The 22,404-nt window shown below is 35.8% G+C and overlaps 1 protein-coding gene across 1 annotated transcript; it reads left to right on the top strand.

Annotated features, from left to right (window-relative positions):
* The first annotated feature begins 4,655 nt into the window (after positions 1-4,655).
* Positions 4,656-19,914, top strand: LOC6033135 (restin homolog). Its single transcript, XM_038255219.1, has 7 exons — positions 4,656-5,092; positions 7,471-8,253; positions 12,367-12,584; positions 17,193-17,688; positions 17,771-17,866; positions 17,928-18,083; positions 18,146-19,914. The coding sequence occupies exons 1-7, from the start codon at positions 4,997-4,999 to the stop codon at positions 19,703-19,705; spliced, it is 3,405 nt and encodes a 1,134-aa protein (XP_038111147.1). The 5' UTR covers positions 4,656-4,996; the 3' UTR covers positions 19,706-19,914.
* Positions 19,915-22,404: the final 2,490 nt, after the last annotated feature.

Raw genomic sequence — 22,404 nt, 5'->3', positions numbered from 1 at the left:
GCATAAACTGCATCAAATAGACAGAGCAAGAATATTAAAATTCACCACTTTAATGCATGTGGCCTCAAATATATGAAAAAAACGAAAATTAAACTTTTTTTTGGAAAAATATCAAAATTCATTTGTTTTCATTATACTAAGTACAAACAACACAAAAAAGTCACAAAAAAGCAAAAAAATATTTTTGGCCGCTCGCTTATATGGAAATACCCCATAGTGCGCTGGTTTGACACGCGTTTCCTTGGTAGTAATCCCTATCAAACCAGCGAGCTTTTACTCGGAAACAATTTCTGTCGAATCATTCATCCAACGCTGCTGTTTTTGTTTGCTGAATAGTTAATGCGATGCAGTTTGAAATTTAATTTGCAATGTTGTAAAAGCGTTTAAATTAAATTTACTTTTCACACGCACCGGTTGGCACTTTCACTGTGTGTGTGTATGCGTTCGTGCATTATTGAAGCATGGTAATGAGGTTTTGGATTTAATTATGTGGGGGAACGTGAGGGTGGAGCTCGGAGTTGATTAATGAAGAAACAATTTAAAGTCTTTTAAATTCACGGAAGAATTGAGGAGGATTTAAAATTAATTCAATGCACGGATAGAAATCTACAGCGAAATCGAAAAAGCACTTTTTTTTCTTTTTAAACTTTCATATGGAACATCATTTATCAAATCAAAAAATCAAATTATTCGCTCTACAGCATTGCCTTGGCGTTCTCGATTGCGAGATTTCTACTCGAAACTAGGTGTTCGAAGGCTTGATTGTTGAGGCAATTGCAAACCTCTTTTTACACCTTAGCTTCCATCCACCCCGGGATTCGAACTGACGACCTTTGGATTGTTAGTCCAACTGCCTACCAGGGAGACGACTCCTACACCTGGACTGAGCTAACGACCTAACCTTTTTAGGTCAGTCCGAGGCCAACATTCACTTCCCGTCCGACGGAAGGCGTGATCAGACAAATCTCGTCTCGAAAAATGCCACCGGGACCGTCTGGGATCGAACCCAAGCCGACTGGGTGAGAGGCAATCACGCTTACCCCTACACCACGGTCCCGGTGGTGTACTTATACTTTTATGCTTTTCTGAAAAATAAACTCATCATGTTGTCAAATGATTAATCTATGTTTAGGGGAGGGTGGTTAGACGATTATTTCAACGTCTAGTGATTTTGTAGCTGTGGTTTTCAAACAATTCGTGCATTAATTAATGATTTAAAATTGTAAAAAAAAAAACAAAAAAGAGGGTTTTTCCAGTATTCTTAAGAAAAATGTGTGTAATTCTATCCAAACCTTTATAATTATTAAATTATTAAATTTCGAACAGTTTTCAAGAATTATACATAATTTTTCTACCACACGTTGACGAGATACAGGCTAGGGAACAAATATCCCCATTCTCTCCAATAGTATTGAATCTAGGACATTCGAGGCACTATTTTCTTAAAACAACAAATCCAATATTGCACAATACCTGTCCATCATTCCCAGCTGATTCATCCTTAACCACAACCTTTGCATCTCCGGTCACCTGTGTATCTAGTCATGACAAAGTCAAATGGGTTAAAACTCATAGAACAATATTCAAGACAATTCCTGTGATCTCGGTACAAATTAATTTTGAGGAAATTTTCGTACAACGTTTTGAGAGAAGTTTGAATATTACACTTTCTAGTTAGTAACTAAAAAAAATCTATCTTGAAAATAATTCGTCAAATCTCGTCAGAAGAAAAAAATAATATCATAAAAAAAACGAAATGATATAACGACCGGCGACGCATCGTTTTTGGTCGATATTCGTAACACGAGCGGGAGAAGTTTGTACTTGAGGAAAGCCAAAAAAACGCCGAATGAGCGTCTCCTGTCATTCACGGGATCTAAAAATATATGAAACATGTAAACAGTTGGTCCAAATTTTAACTAATGAGAAGCGATAATTGAGATGCAGGTTAACTAGGAGTTTGTTTTCCATCAATTTCATGTGAGCTGAAATATACTCGAGAAAATAAAATATCTAGCCTTGCCATGATGATCATTGCCAGATCAACTGATTGACTCTAACAAATGATTGAAATTGACAAATACAATTCCTGATTCTGCTTTATTCGTTTGCACCCAAAAAAAAAAACCTCACGCACTGCCTTTTGAGAAACGCGCATCTTGTAAAAATAAATTTATATCAATTGGATCTTCGTAACGGAACGGTATTGCAATCACAAATAATAACTACGAATCCAACCTGAGTTACCTCTCAAAAGCACGCTATGTAGATCGATTTTATCCCTTAATAAGCTAAAAATCATTTAAAAAAACATTCAAAAATGCACAAATGTTACCTTCTTGTGTTTTTGCCTTCCTCACCTCAATGGCTATAAAATCACTCGAAAAATGAACTTCTTTATTTGACCTCCTAGACCCCTCTTCACGTATACCTATCGACTCAGAATCAAATTCTGAACAAATATCTGTGCGTGTGTCTGGATGTGAGTCCGTGCACCCAAAAATATGCACTGGCTTAACCGATTTAGACTGTTTTGGTCTCATTCGATCCGTCTTGGGGTCCCACAAGACCCTAGTTAATATTATGAAGTTTAGAAAAGTACTTCAAAAGTTATGCTAAAAAACATTTTTAGCTAAACTTTGGAAGATAGCAAAAAGGGTGATTTTTGTAAGAAAATCCCGTCATGCTATTTATTGATAGAAAGGTATTTGAAAGACCTTTCCAACGCGTCCAAAAGATTGAGGATCTGACAACCCCATCAAAAGTTTTGAGCGCTTAAGTGTTATTTATTCACTTTTTTGAGGCCGGATCTTAAATATTTTGATGAAAAAGTTGTCCGGATCTATAATGCAACCCATAGTTGAATAGGTAATCAAAAGACCTTTCCAACGAGCCCAAAAGATTGAAGATCTGACAACCCTATCAAAAGTTATAAGTATAAGTGTTTTTAATACACTTTTTTTGAGGCCTGATCTCAGATATTTTGATAAAAATAAGCGTTATTCATACGCTGTGTATAGTGTATTCACTTTATGAATGTGAGGAAGGCAGCAACCACCTAAAGGTGGATTAAGTTCTGCGATACTAAACATCGAAAATTTTCAACAAAAAAAAATGTTTAAATCAACTTAAACATGCTAAAAATTATTATATTTTTTTTGTTTTGTACTAGCCTTACATTGTAACTTAAATTTGACGTGAATTCAAATCTAATTGATTATTATTAATGATCGTGTTTTATCTAACAATTATTTTTTTTCAATTTGCAATAATTTTAGTTCCTTTAACTTTAGGCAACAAATAAAGGATTTTTTATTTTTTAAAGGAGTTGCTCTATCCTGCATTTTCCGTGACTCTTTTTAAAATATATTAGACTTTTTCCACAAAAAAGCGGAACGAAACAAAAATCGTGAGCTCACCTACAAATTTAACTTTTAAACTTGAAATTCTAAAAATCCTGTTTTTGTCAAATTTGGTCAAGATTTTAAGAAAAATTTTCTACTTTCTATTTCAAATTAAGTACATGCAGAAATTATTTTTTGTTCCATATTATAATTGGACCCACTTTGTTGCAGCTTTGAGGTTTATAGATATTAGATATTTATTTAGAACAGCAAACAGTCAAAAGATAATCTTTCAAAACTTGAATTTGACTAGTGCGTCTATCCCGGGAATTCCCGGGATAAAATTCCCGGGATTTTTCCAAAACCGAGGATTCCCGAATCCCGAGAATTTTTATATTTTGTCCCGGGAATTCCCGAAATTGAAAAAAAATGGTCTGGAAATTCAGATTTGGTTTTGGAAATTTATTTTATATTTAATTTCATTTATTTTTACAAAGACTGGCTTTTATTTAATTTATATTTACTTATATTTAGGATTTTTAATTTGAAAAAATATTATATTTAATTTGATAATGTGTTTTCTATTGAAAATGGAGTTCTAAACTTAACTAAAATTTTATTTGTTGTCGCTTGTTGTTGTCGGGAAAATTGGACGCCCTAAATTTCACTAAAATTTTGTTTAGTTTTGGCTGCCGATGCAAATCAAACTTAAAATGCCATTCATCTTTGATATTACCTTGGTGATGATTTGGTGACGAACAAAAAAACGTGTTTTTCGGAATTCTCAATATGGCATAATAGCCGAATTTTCAATTATAGGCAGATAAGCAATAAATGTTTTTTGCCCATATTGCTGAAGAATCATGATTAGCAATTTTTTTTGCAATTTTGGAAAAAACGCACCTTGTATTGAATTAGAAAAGTGAATCATTGAAATTTTCTAGGCGATGAAAAGTAGGCTGTAGACAAGTGCTGAAAAGTTTAACTGAAATGTGCTGAAAGGTTGAAAATGGAGTCAAATGATACTTTAACGCACTCGTGCAGAATTTCTTCGCCAAGGGTTAGGTCTTAGGTGGCACGCGCACGCGTTCTTGTGCATCATCTACGTCCACATTTATCCGCATTCACACACAGGCAAGGGGTCGTCCATAAACCACGACTATTTCGAGTAGATTGTAATGCCGGTGAAACCTCGAGATCCACACAAAAGTAACTTGTGGACGCTCCGCTTCTAAGACGAACGAACCCAAAGTCGACGCTTGGTGTTTTTGTCGGTCAAACACTCCAACGAACGTGACGGCGACGTTTGGCCAAAAATAGCTCAGTCGTCTCGATTGCTCAAACCCGACAAGATCTCCCGCCCGAAACGCGCCGCGCGATTTTTCACTCTGAGTTAGTCAGTTTTTTTCGCAGTAATTTCGAAACGAACGAGGAAAAAATTTCCCGTGAGAAGGAAAAACTTTATATTATTCGCAATGATTTAATAATCGTTCCGGACAGCAGCAGCAGTGCTTGACTTTTCCGAAAAGTGCAGTGCAACGAATAAATATTAGTCAGGCCCAGTGTGGCCAGCAGCGGAGGCCAATTGGGGTGGCAATTAATTTTCCGAAAGTCGGAAAAGTTAACGTTTTGCAGTTGCAGGGGGAAGTAAAATGGGTAGTTTTCAGTCGACCCACGCTCGCGAGCAAGAGTCGCGACCGGTGGAGGACGAGGAGGAGGGGGAGGAGAGTGTTGGGGAGGAGGAAGAGGTGAGCAGTTCTCTGGGATTACGCAAAGTGATGACTTTTGCTTGTTTTTATGTTTAGTTGGGTAAAACTTTATGCACACATTTTTTACGACCAGAGAAACTTTTAAATGCTTCGAAAATTAAAGTTTAAAAAAACTTGATGCAAAATGGGTTCAAAAATGCATTTTGAAATCTCAATTTAATGTCGTCCTATTTGAACATTTTGGTCTCAACATTTTGATTTGCAAAATTTAGGATTAAAATGGTTCATCAAGGACGTTATTATTTCATCAAAACAGATGCAAACCTTAAAAAAATGAAAATGGTTGAATTTTATTAAATAACCAATAATTTTGAAATCAAAATAAAGTAAAACTGCTTTCATTTAACTTATTTTGTTGTTTTGGATATAATAAGTAAGGTATCGTAAATCGGGGTGAAATGGGAGGATTTCAAACTTATTTTAAAATATTATTTATATATTGAAACGGTAAGACTAATCTCAATATTTATATTTTTTAAATATTATTGGGATAGGCCACAAAATTTCCAAGAACGTTTCAACGGTAAGACTAATCTCAGGATTTATATTTTTTAAACATTATTGGGATAGGCCACAAAATTCTCACGAACGTTTATTCTAAATAGTTTTTTTTTATGAAAAAGTTATGTTTCAATAGCTAAAAAACCGGGTGAATTTGATAGTATCTGTGTCTTATGACAAATTTCCGCCTAAAAGCCAAAATTATATATTTAACAAACTAAATTTATCACCTTTAAAAAAATGTATATAAATTTGAGGTTAAGTAGATAATCAGATTCCAGTTTAATCAAAACTCTAAAATTCATCTTTTAGTAGAAAAGTATCATCTTTTATTGTCACTCTAATTTTGCAGCATGAATCAAAGATTTTCCATTTTTAGTATTTAACTTGTTCTACAGAAAATGCCTATTAATGTGATGATTTTTTATTGAAGAATATTTCAGTAACACTAATTTGACTCTTCTAAGTGTTAAATTCTCTAAAGAATCTTATAAAGCAGACCTTTTTTCGATTCGAACTCATTTTTAATTAAGAAAAACATGACACTTTAAAAGTATTTGAATAATACTATTTATCAATAATTTCATAACTGTAGTAAGCTAACTTTTAAAACTTTTCATAATGAGTGATTCTTGAAACATTTTTAACACTTGTCTACCAAGCTTGATTTCACACTATTCCGTTCGTACTTTTCATATTGCAAAAAAAATCTTCAACCTATCAATGTCACCCCGGTTAACAGTATTATTTTTACGATTCGTTTCAGATAAACAGATACTTTTCATTTGATCTTAATTTTTTTTTTTTTTTGATGGTTTTTATAAAATTAAAAATTTAATTTAATTTTTTTATAAAGCAGAAGCTAAACTATTCCAAATTTTAATAAAATCTTAATCCGTCGGCATTGGTCAAGGTGGAGAGGGGAGGAGAAAAAAATACTTTTAAAATGTATTATCAAAAAAATATTTTTTTATGTGCATTAAAGTACTGCATTTGATTTAAATATATAAATTAGCATTTTTTAAGGATTCAGAATAGTTTTCAACCGAGTAACAAGTTTTTTTTCTCACTTTTTGAGATAAATTCTAAAGCTTTAAAACATTTCTGCAAAAATCAATCTAATGATTGATTGCTTCAAAAATCAAGAGAAACTTAAATACTTAAACTTAAAAAATCAGTTGATTGCAGGGAACAAAAATACAACAGTCAAGCATTATTATCGGAAAACCCAATATCATTAAAAAAAAACTAGTACCAAGGTTTACAAAAATACCTATATGGAAAAAAAACACATTTATTGTTAAATGCCTAATTTTTCAGAAAATTGTTTTCATTGAATGTATTGTGGTTGCAAAAAAAACTAATTCAGTAATTCAGTTAGAATTAAAAAAATATGAATAGGGCTAAACAGAATAAAATCAAATAAAAACATGATTTTTTAAAAGTAATGCGAAGCAAAATAAAAAAAAAACTAAATTACTGGTTTTATCTGAATAAAAATTTCAAATGTTTCATATAAATTTATCAATGCTCAGAAAATAGAAATCTAAGAATTAAAATTTGCAAGAGTTTATTTTAATCTGAACTTAGTTTACTGAAATTTGTTTCAATACAATTTCTGATGATCTAATCTAAAACAGTGAAATCCAAACCAAAAAATCTCCTTATAAATGCAGAAAAAATACAGCCAATATTTAAAAAAAATCATATGAAGGATGTGATTCAACCAGAAAAAAAAAAAAAAGTTGAGACTTGAAATGTGCTCAAATGTCTCACTAAGATCCGTGTGCATAACTTTCACCCAGATGAAAAATCAAACATTAAAAACTATTACAATTGCGTATGCGATTTTCCAGAGAACTGCTCAGCCAACTAGCGATCCGCTAGTGAACAAAAGTTGTGCAATAATCGAGAAGGAAACAGCGACAGCAGCAGCATCGGAAGAATCGCTCCCAACGGTCGAGCCCGATGCTTCCACGGAAGATCCGGACGAGTTCGAGTCGTGCTGCGATGGAAGCGTCGAAAGATGCACGGAACTGGCCGAATTCCGCGAGGAACTGGCCAGAAAGCGTGTCCTGCGGCAAGCCAAAATGGCGGACATTAAGCAGGAGATGGAACAGCTGCGTGCGAGCTTGACCGAGGAACGCAGCAAGAATCGCGCGTTGATTCGCTACATCCAAAGCAAAGAAGCGGGGTCATCGGAACCGTTTGCGGAGCAAACGACGCTAACGATCGTCGAAACAGCTGCCGAAGCGGAAGCACCAGCCGAACAAAGCGACACCAACACCGACGCACGGCTCACGGTGAAGAAAGACCTGGCTGAGTCACAGCTACAGCTTCAGCAGGCGAACGGCGAACTGCTCTCGCTACAGTCCACCATCGATCAGTTGCGCGGCCAGATTCAGGCGCTCCAGACGCCGTCCGAGGAGGAGCAAGCGGCTCGTGACGAACGTAACCGAGAGTTCCGGAAGCAGCAGGCGGATCTTGCCGACGCGCAGTTTCACCTGCAGCTCGCTAACGCCGAAGTGCTGTCCATGCAGACGGACATCAGTCAGCTGAAGACGCAGATCAAGGGACTGAAGGACGTTATCAAGGCGGGGAAGGAGATTATCAACATACGGGAGGATCAGGTGGAGAAGGTAAGTGGTTCTGAAGGAGACAGGTGTAAATATTAGTGGTGACGGTCATGTTTACGGAGCTGGTGCCAAGAAAAACCGCTGGTGAAGTGGGGAGTTTAGGGGGAGGAGACAACACTCGGAATAGTGCACTTGAACTTTGTGGGGAACACGTTGTTTGGCACATGCCAACGGGTTGGGCAGACAGCAGCACGTGATTCGGTATTTTAATTGGATGTGGTTGAAGTGACTTTTTTTGGATAGTGGCGTTGAATGACAACGTGGTCAAGTGCAGTGGCAGTTGTTTTGAAATTTATTGACAGATTTTTTAAGGGTTGAGCAAAAACATGTTTTTTTTTCTGTATGTCTGTAGCACCATTTTTTTGACAAAAATACTTGTGCTTATTTGTACTAAAATCAGATTCTTTTTAAGAAACTAATTAGCAACAAACTATTATATTGAAAATTTAAGAAAATCTTTACAGCGTGACACGTGTTTTTTTAATCAAATTTGAAAACAAGTGCTTTGCTTTGGACTAAACCATTCTTTCTCAAATTGTGAGGGGTTGCTAGGACCTCAACCAGTGTTGGCAGGTCAAAGTTTAAAAAAATCAGGCCATTCGTCGATTTAAAAAATCTGGCAATCAAAATTCGACCATAAAGGATGATGAGAAAAGGTGGAAAGTGTTAACCCTCTACTGCCCAAATTTTTTTTTCGAAAATTTTTATTTTTCCCGTGTTCAGGAGGTCATTTTGCTTAGTTTATGTTTGTTTTTGGTAGTATTTGGCCTGTTCTACCACCTCCTATCATTACATTTTGCCTATCTTATTTGTTAAATCTTATTTGTAATTTGTTTATACAGTCACTTTTCAATGTTTTGCTTGTTTTCACATTTTCTGCTATAAAATGGCACCATTATCATTTAAATTGTAAATAAATGCGTAAAGGCATAGTCTGGAACACTAGAAAAATTACTGCATACTTCTTTTTACTTAAAATATAGGAAATGTTAGTAAAAACACTGCCAAAGTTGACCCCTAAAAAATTACATTTATGAGTTCTTCCTTCCAATGCTTTGAATTGGTTGAAAAATAGATTTTCGGCGATTTATCAAATCGAAGCCCTTCTAAAGGCGGGGTTGGGTTGTAGAGGGTTAATTTTGTTTGGGGGCCATCCATAAACCACGTGGACGTGAACGTTTTTTAAAAAATACTAAAGTGTGTGAAACAAAAGTTCGATGCAACACCCGAGTAACATTTTAGGCTTTATCATAGCTGTTACAACCGCTATAAAACTTATCAGCTTAAACCAACATTGAAACCTCTTAGTCGTAACAAGATCCCCAGAACCCCATTAAACCCCTTTTAAAACCCTAAAGGACAACTGAATCCTATCAACCTCCTCAATGCCGTAAAAAAAACCTTTAATAAAACTTAGTCAGAAGTTACGGAAAAATGACATTTCATGCGTCTACAAACGTCTTATGCCAAACAGGTTTTACTTTGGCAAAAATAAGTATTTTTCTTGCCAAATGATAAAATGGAGATGGTTTGCAAACATGGCGATGACAAAAAATCAACATAATTTAAAAGCTTATTTCTCGCAATTGGAGGCTCGAATTCAGCTGCGGTTGAAATTTTATTGATAAATTTAGGAGAGATAGAGCCAAAAAAATCAACATTTAATTATAATTCTTTGAAAAAAATGTTCAAATTATGTTTAAACATCTATAACTATATTAATTATATCAGAAATTCAGCATAAATGTTGTCAATCAAATTCAATCAGAACACGCTTCTAGCGCCATATTTATGCACTGCTAATTGGCCGCGTTAAATGCTTTTTCAGGAGCTTATGGTTTTAAGTAAGCTTTTTGCATGCCTAATGGCACTTGACAGTTAAAACACCCTTGGTTTTAAAAAAGCATGTGATAAAACCGTTTAGCATGACCTTTCTATTAGGTCTTCAAGACTCTCTTAAAACATTCATAAAACCTTATTGAAAGCTATTTAGCTTTTATTGTCCCAAGGTTTTTATGTCCGAGGCAAAAACCTTGTTAGAACCTACTTATTAGCTCTTGATTATTGGTTGCGGTGAATGTCCAAATAAAACTATGAAGCAATCAAGATGCTACCATAAAACGTCAATAAAACTAGGTGCTGGCTAGTTGGTTTAAAAATGTTACTTGGGGCCGTTGGCTCTAATTTTCACCAGGTTTTATGTCCGAGGCATAAAACCTTGTTAGAACCTATTAATTAGCTTTTGCTTATTGGTAGCGGTGAATACCGAAATAAAGCTATTAAGCAATCAAGATGCTACCGAAAAAAAAAAAACGAAACTATTGGCACTACGCCCCCCGGGGCATGGCCTTCCTCTAACGTGGGATTTCTGCTCCAGCGCCTCTGACGAGACAGGAGAAACCGGGACCGACGTTTTACTTCACCATCCGATAGAAGCTCAGTGGATAAGGCGGGAATCGAACCCGCGTCTCATAGCATCATCGGGATCGGCAGCCGAAGCCGCTACCCCTGCGCCACGAGACCCATAAAACCTTAATTAAACTAGGTGGTGGCTAGTTGGTTTAAAAATGTTACTTGGGCAAACTCTGGTTGATGTGCAAAATTGGCTATAAACTGTGAATCTGGCAAAATTTGTCGAAATCTGGAAAGAAGTATGGATTATTATTTTTCTGACAAATAATGATAAATGGACATGGTTTGCAATTGTCCACGCTCCATATAAAAGATATTTTTTCATGAACAGTTGCCCACGAAGTAGAGAGGGGTTTATATTACCAAAAAAAAACTTTCAACGTGCTTTATGGATGGTCCCTCCATTTTGAGCAATTTTTGTTCCAAGAAATACTTGACTTCTCTTGTTTTATTTATTTCTTCAGCCATTTTTAGTTTTTATAAGCATTCATATGCATTTTGCTTTATATTGGTAGTATCAGGCCATTTCTACAAACTTCATCCAATATCTTTTTTCTAATTTGATGTTTTTCCTAAATTTCCAGTCAATATTAAGATTTTTAGGGTGTTTTTAATATTTTTATAAATATAATTATTAGGATGTAACAAAATGGGTCATTTTTGCGGGCATTTCTGGGCATGATACCCTAAGTGTACTGAGCCCGAAGCCCAAATATGAGCTTCATTGTTTGCGACAGGACCTGGTGCTTTGACTTTGAATTTTAAATAGGATTTAACCCGTAAAATCGGTGCGTTTTGGTTTTGGCCAGTTTTGAGCCCATTTACGATTTTTGCTTTTTTCAAAAAGCTCATGAGGACATAATCCGTGTTCCAGGGTACAACTTTGCCGAAGAGTGCGAAAAGATTCGTTCACTATTTAAAATGTTACAGAATTTATAACACCGTCGCTGAAAACATCAACTTCTTGCTGTAGAGGTCGGATCGATCTCATATTTTGGTCAATGTTAGAATAATTTAATAGAAAGGAAAAACATAGATTAATAGAAATATAAAATGCTTATGAAAAAAATACAAAAATCTTTGAATGTTGAAAACCAAAATTGTCTCATTGATGACAACTCAACCTTAATTAAGATTAATGAATTATAAATCAAAATTCTTGAAAGTCACATTACTAAACTTTAATGTGAACTAAATGCAACACAAACAATCAGATCTGCACCCGGTTAGTCATTTGCTGTGTGTATTTATTCAGGGCACATTTCACTTTCTTTTTTTTCCTGTTAAGGAATCTGCATCACGATTCCGCAGGCAGACCAGGGCAAAAAAGAGACATCCAGGAAGCAAACGTCGACAAATGAAATCTTTACAATCAACAAAGTTTCCTTTTTTTCCCGCGTGCGCGCGCTCATTTTCCGACTTTTTGCCCCGCTTTTCACAGTCTTTCTGCAATGGCTGTGTAGTTTTGTTGTTCAGTTGTTTGCCCATATTTACATTTTACCGGGTAAACGGTAGGGTAAATGTCTTCAATGCTGTCTATTGAAAAAAAAATTAAAGATAATTCATGTTATTTTGTGAAATGTATTCTAAATTTAAATTTACTACAAAAAAAAATTAAATTTTGAAAATCCCCCCTCCTTTCACAGTCTTTTGCGTTCTGCACTAAAAACCCGTTTCTTTCTTCCCCCCCTGCCTCCCACCCAGCTTAAGGCGAAACTGCGCCAGATCGAGGACTCGCTGGCGGAGCGTGAGATGCAGATTATGTCCTCGGATCTGCGCCGCCAGTACGAACGACAAATGGCCAACATCCGCAGTCTGCGCGAGCTGTACGAGGAGCGGGAACGCGTCTCCCGGATGGAGCGGGACAATCTGCTGAGGCAGCTGGAGCTGCGCAAGAATGACCTCGAAGCCGAGCAGGAAAAGTGAGTACCTTGGGTGAATTGTAAAGTCGCGTCCCGTGTTGCGGTTCTGGTTCGTTTGATTAATTGTGTTGATGTGATGTCGAGTGTTGTCGGTCTTTGAAACGGAAACGTAATAACGACGTTGAAATTAAACCAAAGTGAGGCGGAACACGTTGTTTGTCAAGATTGTTCTGGATTGCGGTGTTCTTAAAATAAACGAGTCGTTTAAATTTTATGAGGTGAATGAGCTAGAAATTATGATTCATGCCTATTGAGAAAAAATAAATGGTTGAATCAGCTGGTATAGGGTAACAAAAACAAATCATCAGATTTTTCTGAATTTTCACAGGATATCACTAAATTTATGATTTTTTTTTTCTAAAAAGTTTCAAAAATTTCAATTAATTCATAAAAATACATTCACGAATTTTGTTTCAGCTGTGATCTCGGAAATACAAATTTGTAAATGTCTTTAAGGGGTTACATACACACGGAGAGACCGTGCCCAGAAATTTTAACAATTAAAATTGTTGATTTTACTTTCGTAAATTTTAACAAAAACGTACTTGTTACTGCCAATATTCCGTTAAAATAACTAAAATTTAGTATTAATTTAATAACCTGTTTGTTGAAAATGCTAGAGGCAAAAAGCTAACAGATTTCCCGAACTCGAATGAACGTGCTCGACTGTTAGCTTTGGTTTTAGGAAAATCAAAAATTTTGTTGGTTGAATATAATTTACATTTGGGTGAATGTTTAAAAGATGAACTTGGGTTTGCTTACGTCTGTCATTTGAAGTCAGGATTCGAACGAGAGCGGTCGATTTGTTGAGTTTGTGTTGTTAATTATGAAGTGAGAGTATGTGAAAGGTGAAAATTACACTATTTGGCTAATGTTGAAGTGACAAATCAAAGTGTTGCAACTGGGGAGTTGGAATTGGTGAGTAGGTTTGTTGATGATTTCTTTGCAGGTGATAAACTATGAAGAGCAAGATGACGACCTTCGCCATGAGGACCTCCAATGCGAGTGAGTTGAACACGTTAGAAGAATGTTTGATGGAACGTGAGGGCAATAGAAGGGAAATGCGGGCCGACTCTTTACGGATAGAGCAGCCCGGGCAAATTTAACAAAATGTTGGTTAATCCAAGTAAGTATGCTTACGACGCAGAAAATCTTAATGAACCATTATTTTTTTTTTCAGAATCATCAATTATAAAATACATAGAAATGCCATGTGTACGCAACATAAACAACATAAAAAATAGAGATGAAGTAAAATATAAAAAAATAAAAATATTTAAAATATATAAAAGAAGATAATTATTATCTTGATAGTTTTGTTGCAATACGACTGCTCAATAAACTGGTAAGTAAAACTCAAAATATTTTTTTCAGGAATCGGAGTACGTTGAATAAATTGAATCAAATGAAATGAAAGTTTGTTGCCAAAAGAAATTGTTAAATTAATGCAACCTTGGTAAGTAGCATTATTGATATTTCTTCTTTCCTCAATATAATTTCATTTATTTACGTTCCTTTTTTCAGTTTATAGCCGAAATTAAGAATTTTGTATTAAATGACTAATACATTTCACATGTCTATTTGCAGCCAAAGGTTCATTTTAGTGAAAATTCTGAGTCCAACCACAAGAAAAATAACTAAACCTGAGACCATTGTAGATAATGATGACTTATCTGATGATTTCACATTGATGGTAAGTGAATACAACACCTAATTTTATACAACATAATAAAAATATAAGCTTAAAACTTGGTGAAAATTTTGCTCGATTTCTATTTTTCAGGAATTCATGTTAAATTAAACATCTTTTTTAAATATGTTTAACAAAATTTGTAATATGCTTTTTCATTTTTTTTAGTTAAATGCAACGTATTTTTTTTAAACATTAATAAAACTCTACATGTTTTATAACAACAGTTAAAAAAAAGTTTAGTTTTGATGCTTTTTAAAAGTAATTTAACAACTGCATGCAAAAAAAAAAAAAAGATTAGTACAAAATCGCAGTAATTTTGAGTTTTGACCCAGAAGGAGGGTAACCGTATAAATTAGAGCAACACATGTCTCATGGTGAGAAACATTGGAAAGTGATAAACATTGAATAAAGAAGAAAATTAGCGAAAAAATTGTGCACTGTATTCCGCCGGCGGAATACAGTGCACAATTTTTTCGCTAATTATCTTATTTATTCAATGTTTATCACTTTCCAATGTTTCTCACCATGAGACATGTGTTGCTCTAATAGTACAAAATGTTAAATTTTTAGGCAGAATAAATGCGAAAATAAAAACACTCAGCATTAATTTGTGAGGCATTATTACAAAATTTACTGCAAATTCAATAAAAATATTGCTAACAACAGCTAATTATTGAGTACATGTACGAATATTTTTCTGTATTCAAATAAGACAATAGTTAAAATATAGCTAGAAATTCGGCCCAGCCTATATCGTTAGATAATAAAAGAAAATATATATCAACACTTACATAAATTATGTCTAATTAAGAAATGTTTTGTTATAAAATACTAATAATTTGCTGCATGCAAAAATATTTCGGTTGATACAACGAAAAAAAATTGTTGAAAAATAGTTGAAAAACATTACCCAGCCAATTTTTAACGGAATATTCCACAATATTTCAGCTGAAAACAAGAAATTTTTAGTTAATTTTCTGAAAAAAATATTCTAGCAGTCGACTGCTAGAATTTTTTTCGGCCATTTAACCAACAAAAATGGCAATTCCAAGTATTTTTTTAGTTAATTTTAATTACCGGTGGTCAGCAATTTCGGGTTAACAAAATCAACAATCGATTGTTGAAAAAAAGCTGTGTAAAAAATTAACCCATACTTTTAGTTAAATTAACCAAGATTTTCTTAGATTTGCCCCGGCCGGTCTCTCCGTGCATGTAAATCAGCAAAAATGTCAAGGGTTGGTTCGAGAACACACTCAAACTTTTTTAAAATTTGTTTTCATGGCACTAAAACAAACATTTTCAGCTATTACCGACATAATCATTGCCGAGATATAGCTATTTGAAGTTAACAGTTTCGGGTGCAACGATATCTCAACACTGCTTGATAGAGATAGATAGAGAAAAAAACTTTAAAATAAAATTTACATTTTCTATTGGCCATGGCAAATTTTATTTCAAATTTTGAGCTCCTTCAAATATTCCCTAAAAAATCAGAGGGCAAAAATTTCAATTTTCATTGGAAAAAAATTTAGAATCGATTGGAATCTATACATAATACTTTGAATGAAGCTTATGTAAACATTTTAAGCCAAATAAAGAATTTTCAACTATTTTACAAATTTAAAATTTTTGGATTATAGACAAAAAAGTTGAAGATAAATAATATTTTCACAAATTCATTGATAATTGGCGATTTTTTGATAGTAGTATGATGTAGCAGAACAGCTGCCAAAATTGTGTGGAGACTTTTAGGGGAGCTCCCCTTCAAGTTTTTTAGCTAAATCAAAAAATATAAAAATTAAAATGTCATGAAATATGGCGATTTCGTTAGGAATTGCTGAGCTGCACAAATATCCATTTTCGATTTTTTATAAAGTTCTCTCATCTTTTAACATTTTTTGAAAATATTTTTTCAAATGTATAAAGGATAACATTATATTTCCTGACTAAATTTTCAAAAGGTCTTATCTGCACAGGAAAGCACAGAGGTTGTTTTAAAAATTACTCTGAATTTAATTTAGAATATTTATTATAATTTATTAATTGTAATATCAACCCCTGAAGAGTCCAAAATTGAGAAAAGGCATTTCTTACTATTTTCCATGTGCTTTTTTTCATGTATTTTAGTCAAGTAAGTCAATACACTGATTAATTAAGTTTAAAAATTGTTGATCGGACCCTCAAATGTAACTTTTGATGATTGAAATCACTTTTCTTTCGTACAAATAATATGTTATCTTTATGAATTGAGATTCGAATAAGTCAATAAACTGCATTTTTGGATTCTTTGGACTATACTTAAAGAGCATTTATCTAGAGTACTTTTGCATAGGTCTAATCTTCCATTGGTTTCTAATGTTCCTGAGTACTTTCGAAAAAGTAATCAATAATTTATTAGTTTTGAAATCTTAAAGTAAATTGAATCTAGTGCAATCAATTTATTGGCAACAATGAAAAGTTGTGGGTCCATGGAAACATCATATGAATTGACAATGTTTCATTCAAAGCCAAAAATGCATTACAAAATTATTTGTGCAAACAAGGCTAGGAAAAAGATAAACTTTTTCTATTTGTTTTGACTACAACATTGATTTAAAGTAGTTTTTGAGATCTAATTTCATTTGTTAATTATTAGATTTGATGGAAAAATCGATATATGCTGCTTTTTCCAACTTGATGGTCTTCCGCTATTGAAAGGCATTTTAATCTTTTTTTTCAGCAAAACTCTTCTTCTCGCAAAACAAAATTCGAATGCATTTATTTTCAAGCCACGTGTTTTTTTTTTTTGCAATAAATCACCGCCGCAGACATGTGATGATAAATAATTATGACAAAGCGGTCCACAAATAGTCAATTACCATCGTCAACTAACCGTGTTTTCTTTTCATTTTCTCCCCCTCCCCGCACCCAAACAGAAACAAAAATCTCGAATCACACGTCGCTTCGCTACAAACCGACCTGGAAGCGTCCAAAACCGAGCTATTCGCAACCAAGGAACAACTCAGTCAATCCGAGGCCCAAGCCCGCCAACTACAGTCCGAGATGACCGTGGTGAACCGGTTCATCTCCAAGTTTTTGCTCGGCATGAGCCAAAAGCAGGCCACCAGCAGTGTCCGGCTGGACAAGCTGGCCGAGGTGTTGGCGGAGAATCGTGACCTGCTGATCGAGATGACCAAACAGGAGGCGGAAACGTTTGATTTGGGCGCGTTTTTGCCCCGTGCGTTGTACGACCTGGTGGCCGAAGTGGACCAGGAGGAGGAGAGCGAGGGGATTCCTGCGGGGGATGAGGAAATGCTGAACGAGGTTCAGAAGGCGTCCCCGGAACAGATCGCCGACAAGCTGCCCAAGGTTTGGCGGGTGTTGATCGAGCTGGTGAATCACCAGGAGCGGGCCGAGCAGGTGCAGTTTGTGGTGAGTTGACGGGGTTCATTGTGAAATGGGTTTGAATTTATTCATGGTTGTGCTTCACATCTCTCCCACGTCTAATTTGTAGGAAAATGGTGAATCAGAAGAATGTCTCAAGACGGAACAAACGAAGAATGGGCCGAAGCTGGTGGTCAGCGTCAGCAAGACGTATCTAAAACTTAAGGTATGAGATTATTTCGCTTTAACACCATCGGAAGTACATGCTCTCGTTCCATCGCGCACAGGACCTCATCCTGGAGAAGAAATCGCTCAAGAAGGAAACGAACCGCCTGAAGACGCTCAACACCCACCTCGAGCGTCGGCTGGAGTCGCAGGAGAAACGCCTCAGCGTGGTGAGCCTGGAGTTGACCAAGACGTGGCACCTGGTTGGCAAGATGCAGGTTCGTTTCACCTTAAAATTAGTTTGATTTAACAAATTTAAAGCTTTCTTCCCCCTCGACAGCGCCAACACCGTCAACTGCACACCCAGGAGCAGATCCTGCGCTACCATTTGCAGCAGAAGCGTCGGCTGTTGGGCGAGCTGAAGGAGGAGCTCGAGTACTGCCGGCTGAAGTGGTCCGCGGCACGGGCCAAGCACACCGAGTCCGAGGACCAGTGGCGGCAGCTGAAGGCCGACTTTGCCGCCCGGAAGCAGCAGGACTCGCTGAACGCGTCCGGAGAGAGTGGGTACAGCGATGAACAGCCCACGACGGACGATGAAGAGGACGATGCGGAAGGAGGAGGTCAGCTGGAGTTCAAGAAGAAGCTGGGAAGAAAGAGTTGCAGCAGCTTGGTCGAGTTCCGCCGGAGCGCCTCGCTGGGGAATTTGTTGCTGTTGCAGGTTGCGGAAATGTTGGAGATGCGAAAGTGTCACAGCGAGTCCGACATGAAGTCGTTGGGCAACGTTGAGAGGGCGAATCAGTTCTGCAACGAGAAGATTGAGGATTTGCCGATCTTTCCGGAGGATGAGATTGCCTGCGGGGTGAAGAAGAAAGCCAAAAAGGGAAGAAAGAAGAAGAGAAGTGGTCCGGAAACGGCTGAAGAGATGTTCCTGAGACTGGCCGGACTTGGACAGGACACGAACGAGGATGAAGATGAGGACGACTCGGATGAGGATCTGCCAGATGATTCGGAGTGTTCGGAGATTGAGAAAATCGACCAACGGGAGTCTACGCCAGTTAAGGAACCTGAACTGACCAGCGAGGAGTTGTTCAACATGAAACGAGAAGCAAGGTTGAAGCGAATGGCCGAACTGAATTCTAGACTAGATAACTACTCAAGCAGCCCAAATACCTCGAACGACAATACTATTTCAGAAACAGATTCGGCAGAAGCAGGTCCATCCTCCCAGGTGTTGACCTCCAACGAACAAGACGCGATGCAACGAAGAGCCGATCGACTCGAACGTCTAGAACGAGAAGCTCGCGAGTTCCGTAATAAACTGTCCCGTACCGTAACTCGTGGCACCGAAATATCCGCCCAAATTGACGGAATCCACAACGGGTTCATTGCACGACAGTCGGAGTCCCCAATCCCAGGAAGTTCCTCAGAAACCCAACCCACAAGCCAACGCCCTTCAGAAATCCCACCGGAAGACCTCGCCCTCCTAACCGACCGCGAACGAAACTACACTCAGAGCCGTTCCGAACGACTTCAACAGCTCGAAGGTCACAGTCAGTCACTGCTGGATCAAATGAATCGCTCACTAAAACGCGGATCCCGACTAACGACCCAACTCGACCTTCTCCACAGACGATACGGCGGCAGCGCTGATCAACCCACTTCCTCAACCGCTACCTCCGTGGAGCCACAAGAGCAAGCCGTCGAACCCCAAGAATCGTCAGACCCAGTCGACAGCGTCCTGCTTGAAAACTCGATCGTCATACCGCCAAACGGTCCCATCGAGCTCATCCTGGTCTCCGACGAGGAAATTCTCGAGGAAGTCGACCAGCTGTTGCCCACCCCGAGTAATGCTACCTCAATGCAAGAAGAAGACGCCGAAGGCGGCGAAGATGAAAATTAATTACACTCTTTTTACTAACGAACAAATAACCACTCCGATTCAAAAGACGTGTCCACCAGAGAATGTCGTCACTTAACGGATTAATGCACTAACTAAAGCTATCATATTTATATATACTCAACGCATGTCGAAACGTTTCTGTGTTAAAACAAACTGTGTAACCTCTTCTTCCTGAAAACAATGTGAAATAAACGAACACGAGCAAAGTTCTATGAGTCGCTCCTTTTAAATTATCACAATCAAGCTTATTTGTTTCATTTAATGGAGACGCATTATGCATTAGAGAGAAAAAGATATGCTCAGCTCGTGCCACAGTTGATCACGAGCAGAACTTTCGGAGAGCTTTCAACGACCGGGAAGCAAGAAGTTGAAAGATAAAAGTTTCAGAGGAAATGAGATAAACTGTGAGAGATATTTGATACTTCAATCATTAGATTATTTTTTTTTTGATTTTAGGCCGATGCAAATATTTTTCAAAGTTTTTGTCCCTCAGCTCTGGCCGGGGTCGAGGGTGGTGGGAGGTGGGGACAAAAAATTAAAAAATATAAATATTGAAATAATAAGCCGTAGTTTCGACATTTGCATGTAAAAAGTTTTTAAAAATACATTTTACACTAGTTCAGTTGGTTTGCAATCATTGGTTTCCAAAAAATGTAAGATTTGACGAAAACAAAAATTCTAGCGAAAAAAAAATGCGATACTAAACATCGAAAATTTTTAAAAATTCAAAATTTCTTCATTTTTTTTTATTAGAGTTAAAAAATATGTTTGAATCAACCCAAACATGCTAAAAATGATTGTGAACGCAGAGGAATGCATTTCAAATTGATTTCAGCTGATTGCAGTTCAATTTCCATTGAAATTTAGAAATTTTATGAAAAAATATGTTGTTGCCCCCTGATTTTTCGGACCAATTTTGAAGGGGGGACAAAAACTTGGAATAAAATTTGAACCAGCCTTATTGATCGCTATTACATAGCTTTTTTCCTAAAATTATGTATGGACCGTTCAATGACTAAAGAAGCAATTTTACATTACTGCACGGAGAGACCGGCCGGGGCAAATCTAAGAAAATCTTGGTTAATTTAACTAAAAGTATGGGTTAATTTTTTACACAGCTTTCTTTCAACAATCGATTGTTGATTTTGTTAACCCGAAATTGCTGACCTCCAGTTACTAAAATTAACTAAAAAAATAGTTGGAATTGCATTTTTTGTTGGTTAAATGGCCGAAAAAAATTCTAGCAGTCGACTGCTGGAATTTTTTTTTCAGAAAATTAACTAAAAATTTCTTGTTTTCAGCTGAAATATTGTGGAATATTCTGTTAAAAACTGGCAGGAACATATTTTTCAACTATTTTTCAACAATTTTTTTCGTTGTATCAACCGAAATATTTTTGCATGGAGTAAATTATTAGTGGTTTATAACAAAACATTTCTTTATTAGATATAATTTATGTAAGAGTTGATATATATTTTCTTTAATTATCTAACGATATAGGCTGGGCCGATTTTCTAGCTATATTTTAACTAATGCCTTACTTGAATACAAAAAAAATATTCGTACATGTAGTCAATAATTAGCTGTTGTTAGCAATATTTTTATTGAATTTGCAGTAATTTTTATAATAATGCCTCACAAATTTATGCTGAGTTTTTTTATTTTCGCATTTATTCTGCCTAAAAATGTAACGTTTTGTACTATTTTGTTTTTTTTTTTTGCATTAAGTTGTTAAAATACTGTTAAAAAGCATCAAAACAATTTTTTTAACTGTTGTTATAAAACATGTAAAGTTTGACTAATGTTTAAAAAAATTACATTAAATTAATTTAAAAAAAAATAATAAAAAAGCATATTACAAATTTTTCGTGAATTTCTTAAAAATAGAAACCGAGCAAAATTTTCACCAAATTTAAAGCTTATATTTGTATTATGTTGTATAAAATTAAGTGTTGTATTCACTTACCATGACTGTGGAATCATCCGATAAGTCATCATCATCTACAACGGTCTCAGGACACAGAATTTTCACCAAAGTGAACCTTTTGCTGCAAATAGACATTTGGAATTTATTAGTAATTTAATACAAAATTCTTAATTTCGGCGATAAACTGAAAAAAGGAACGTAAATAAATGTAATTATAATGAGGAAAGAAGAAATATCAATAATGCTACTTACCAAGCTTGCATTAATTTAACAATTACTTTTGGCAACACACTTTCACTGCATTTGATTTAATTTATACAACGTACTCCGAATCCTGAAAAAAATATTTTGAGTTTAACATACCAGTTTATTGAGCAGTCGTATTGCAACAAAACTCTCAAGATAATAATTATCTTCTTTTATATATTTTATATATTTTTATTTTTTGATATTTTACTTCGTCTCTATTTTTTTATGTTGTCATGTGTACGCATTTCTATGTATTTTATAATTGATGATTCTGAAAAAAAAATAATGGTTCATTAAGATTTTATCCGTCGTAAGCGTGAAGCTTTTAAATCATTCAGTTTTCTTATAAGAATCACATTAGATAAATTATTGTGCAAAAATAAACCCATACTTACTTGGATTAACCAACATTTTGTTAAATTTGCCCGGGATGCTCCATCCGTTAAGAGTTGGCCCGCATCTCCCTTCTACTGCCCTCTCTTTCCATCAAACATTCTTATAACGTGTTTAACTCACTCCCATT

Source organism: Culex quinquefasciatus, chromosome 2 (genome assembly GCF_015732765.1).
Source record: "Culex quinquefasciatus strain JHB chromosome 2, VPISU_Cqui_1.0_pri_paternal, whole genome shotgun sequence".
In the NCBI taxonomy this organism is placed as follows: Eukaryota; Metazoa; Arthropoda; class Insecta; order Diptera; family Culicidae; genus Culex; species Culex quinquefasciatus.
The sequence above is the reverse complement of the archived record's forward strand: the minus strand, read 5'-3'. Positions and strand labels throughout refer to the sequence as shown.

What these genes read in the sequence shown, in the direction of transcription:
- LOC6033135 (XM_038255219.1), top strand. Translation starts at nt 4,997, where the DNA reads ATGGGTAGTTTTCAGTCGACCCACGCTCGCGAGCAAGAGTCGCGACCG. An exon ending in AGACGTATCTAAAACTTAAG is followed by an intron (nt 17,867 to 17,927) that starts GTATGAGATTAT and finishes CATCGCGCACAG; the next exon opens with GACCTCATCCTGGAGAAGAA. An exon ending in ACCTGGTTGGCAAGATGCAG is followed by an intron (nt 18,084 to 18,145) that starts GTTCGTTTCACC and finishes CCCCCTCGACAG; the next exon opens with CGCCAACACCGTCAACTGCA.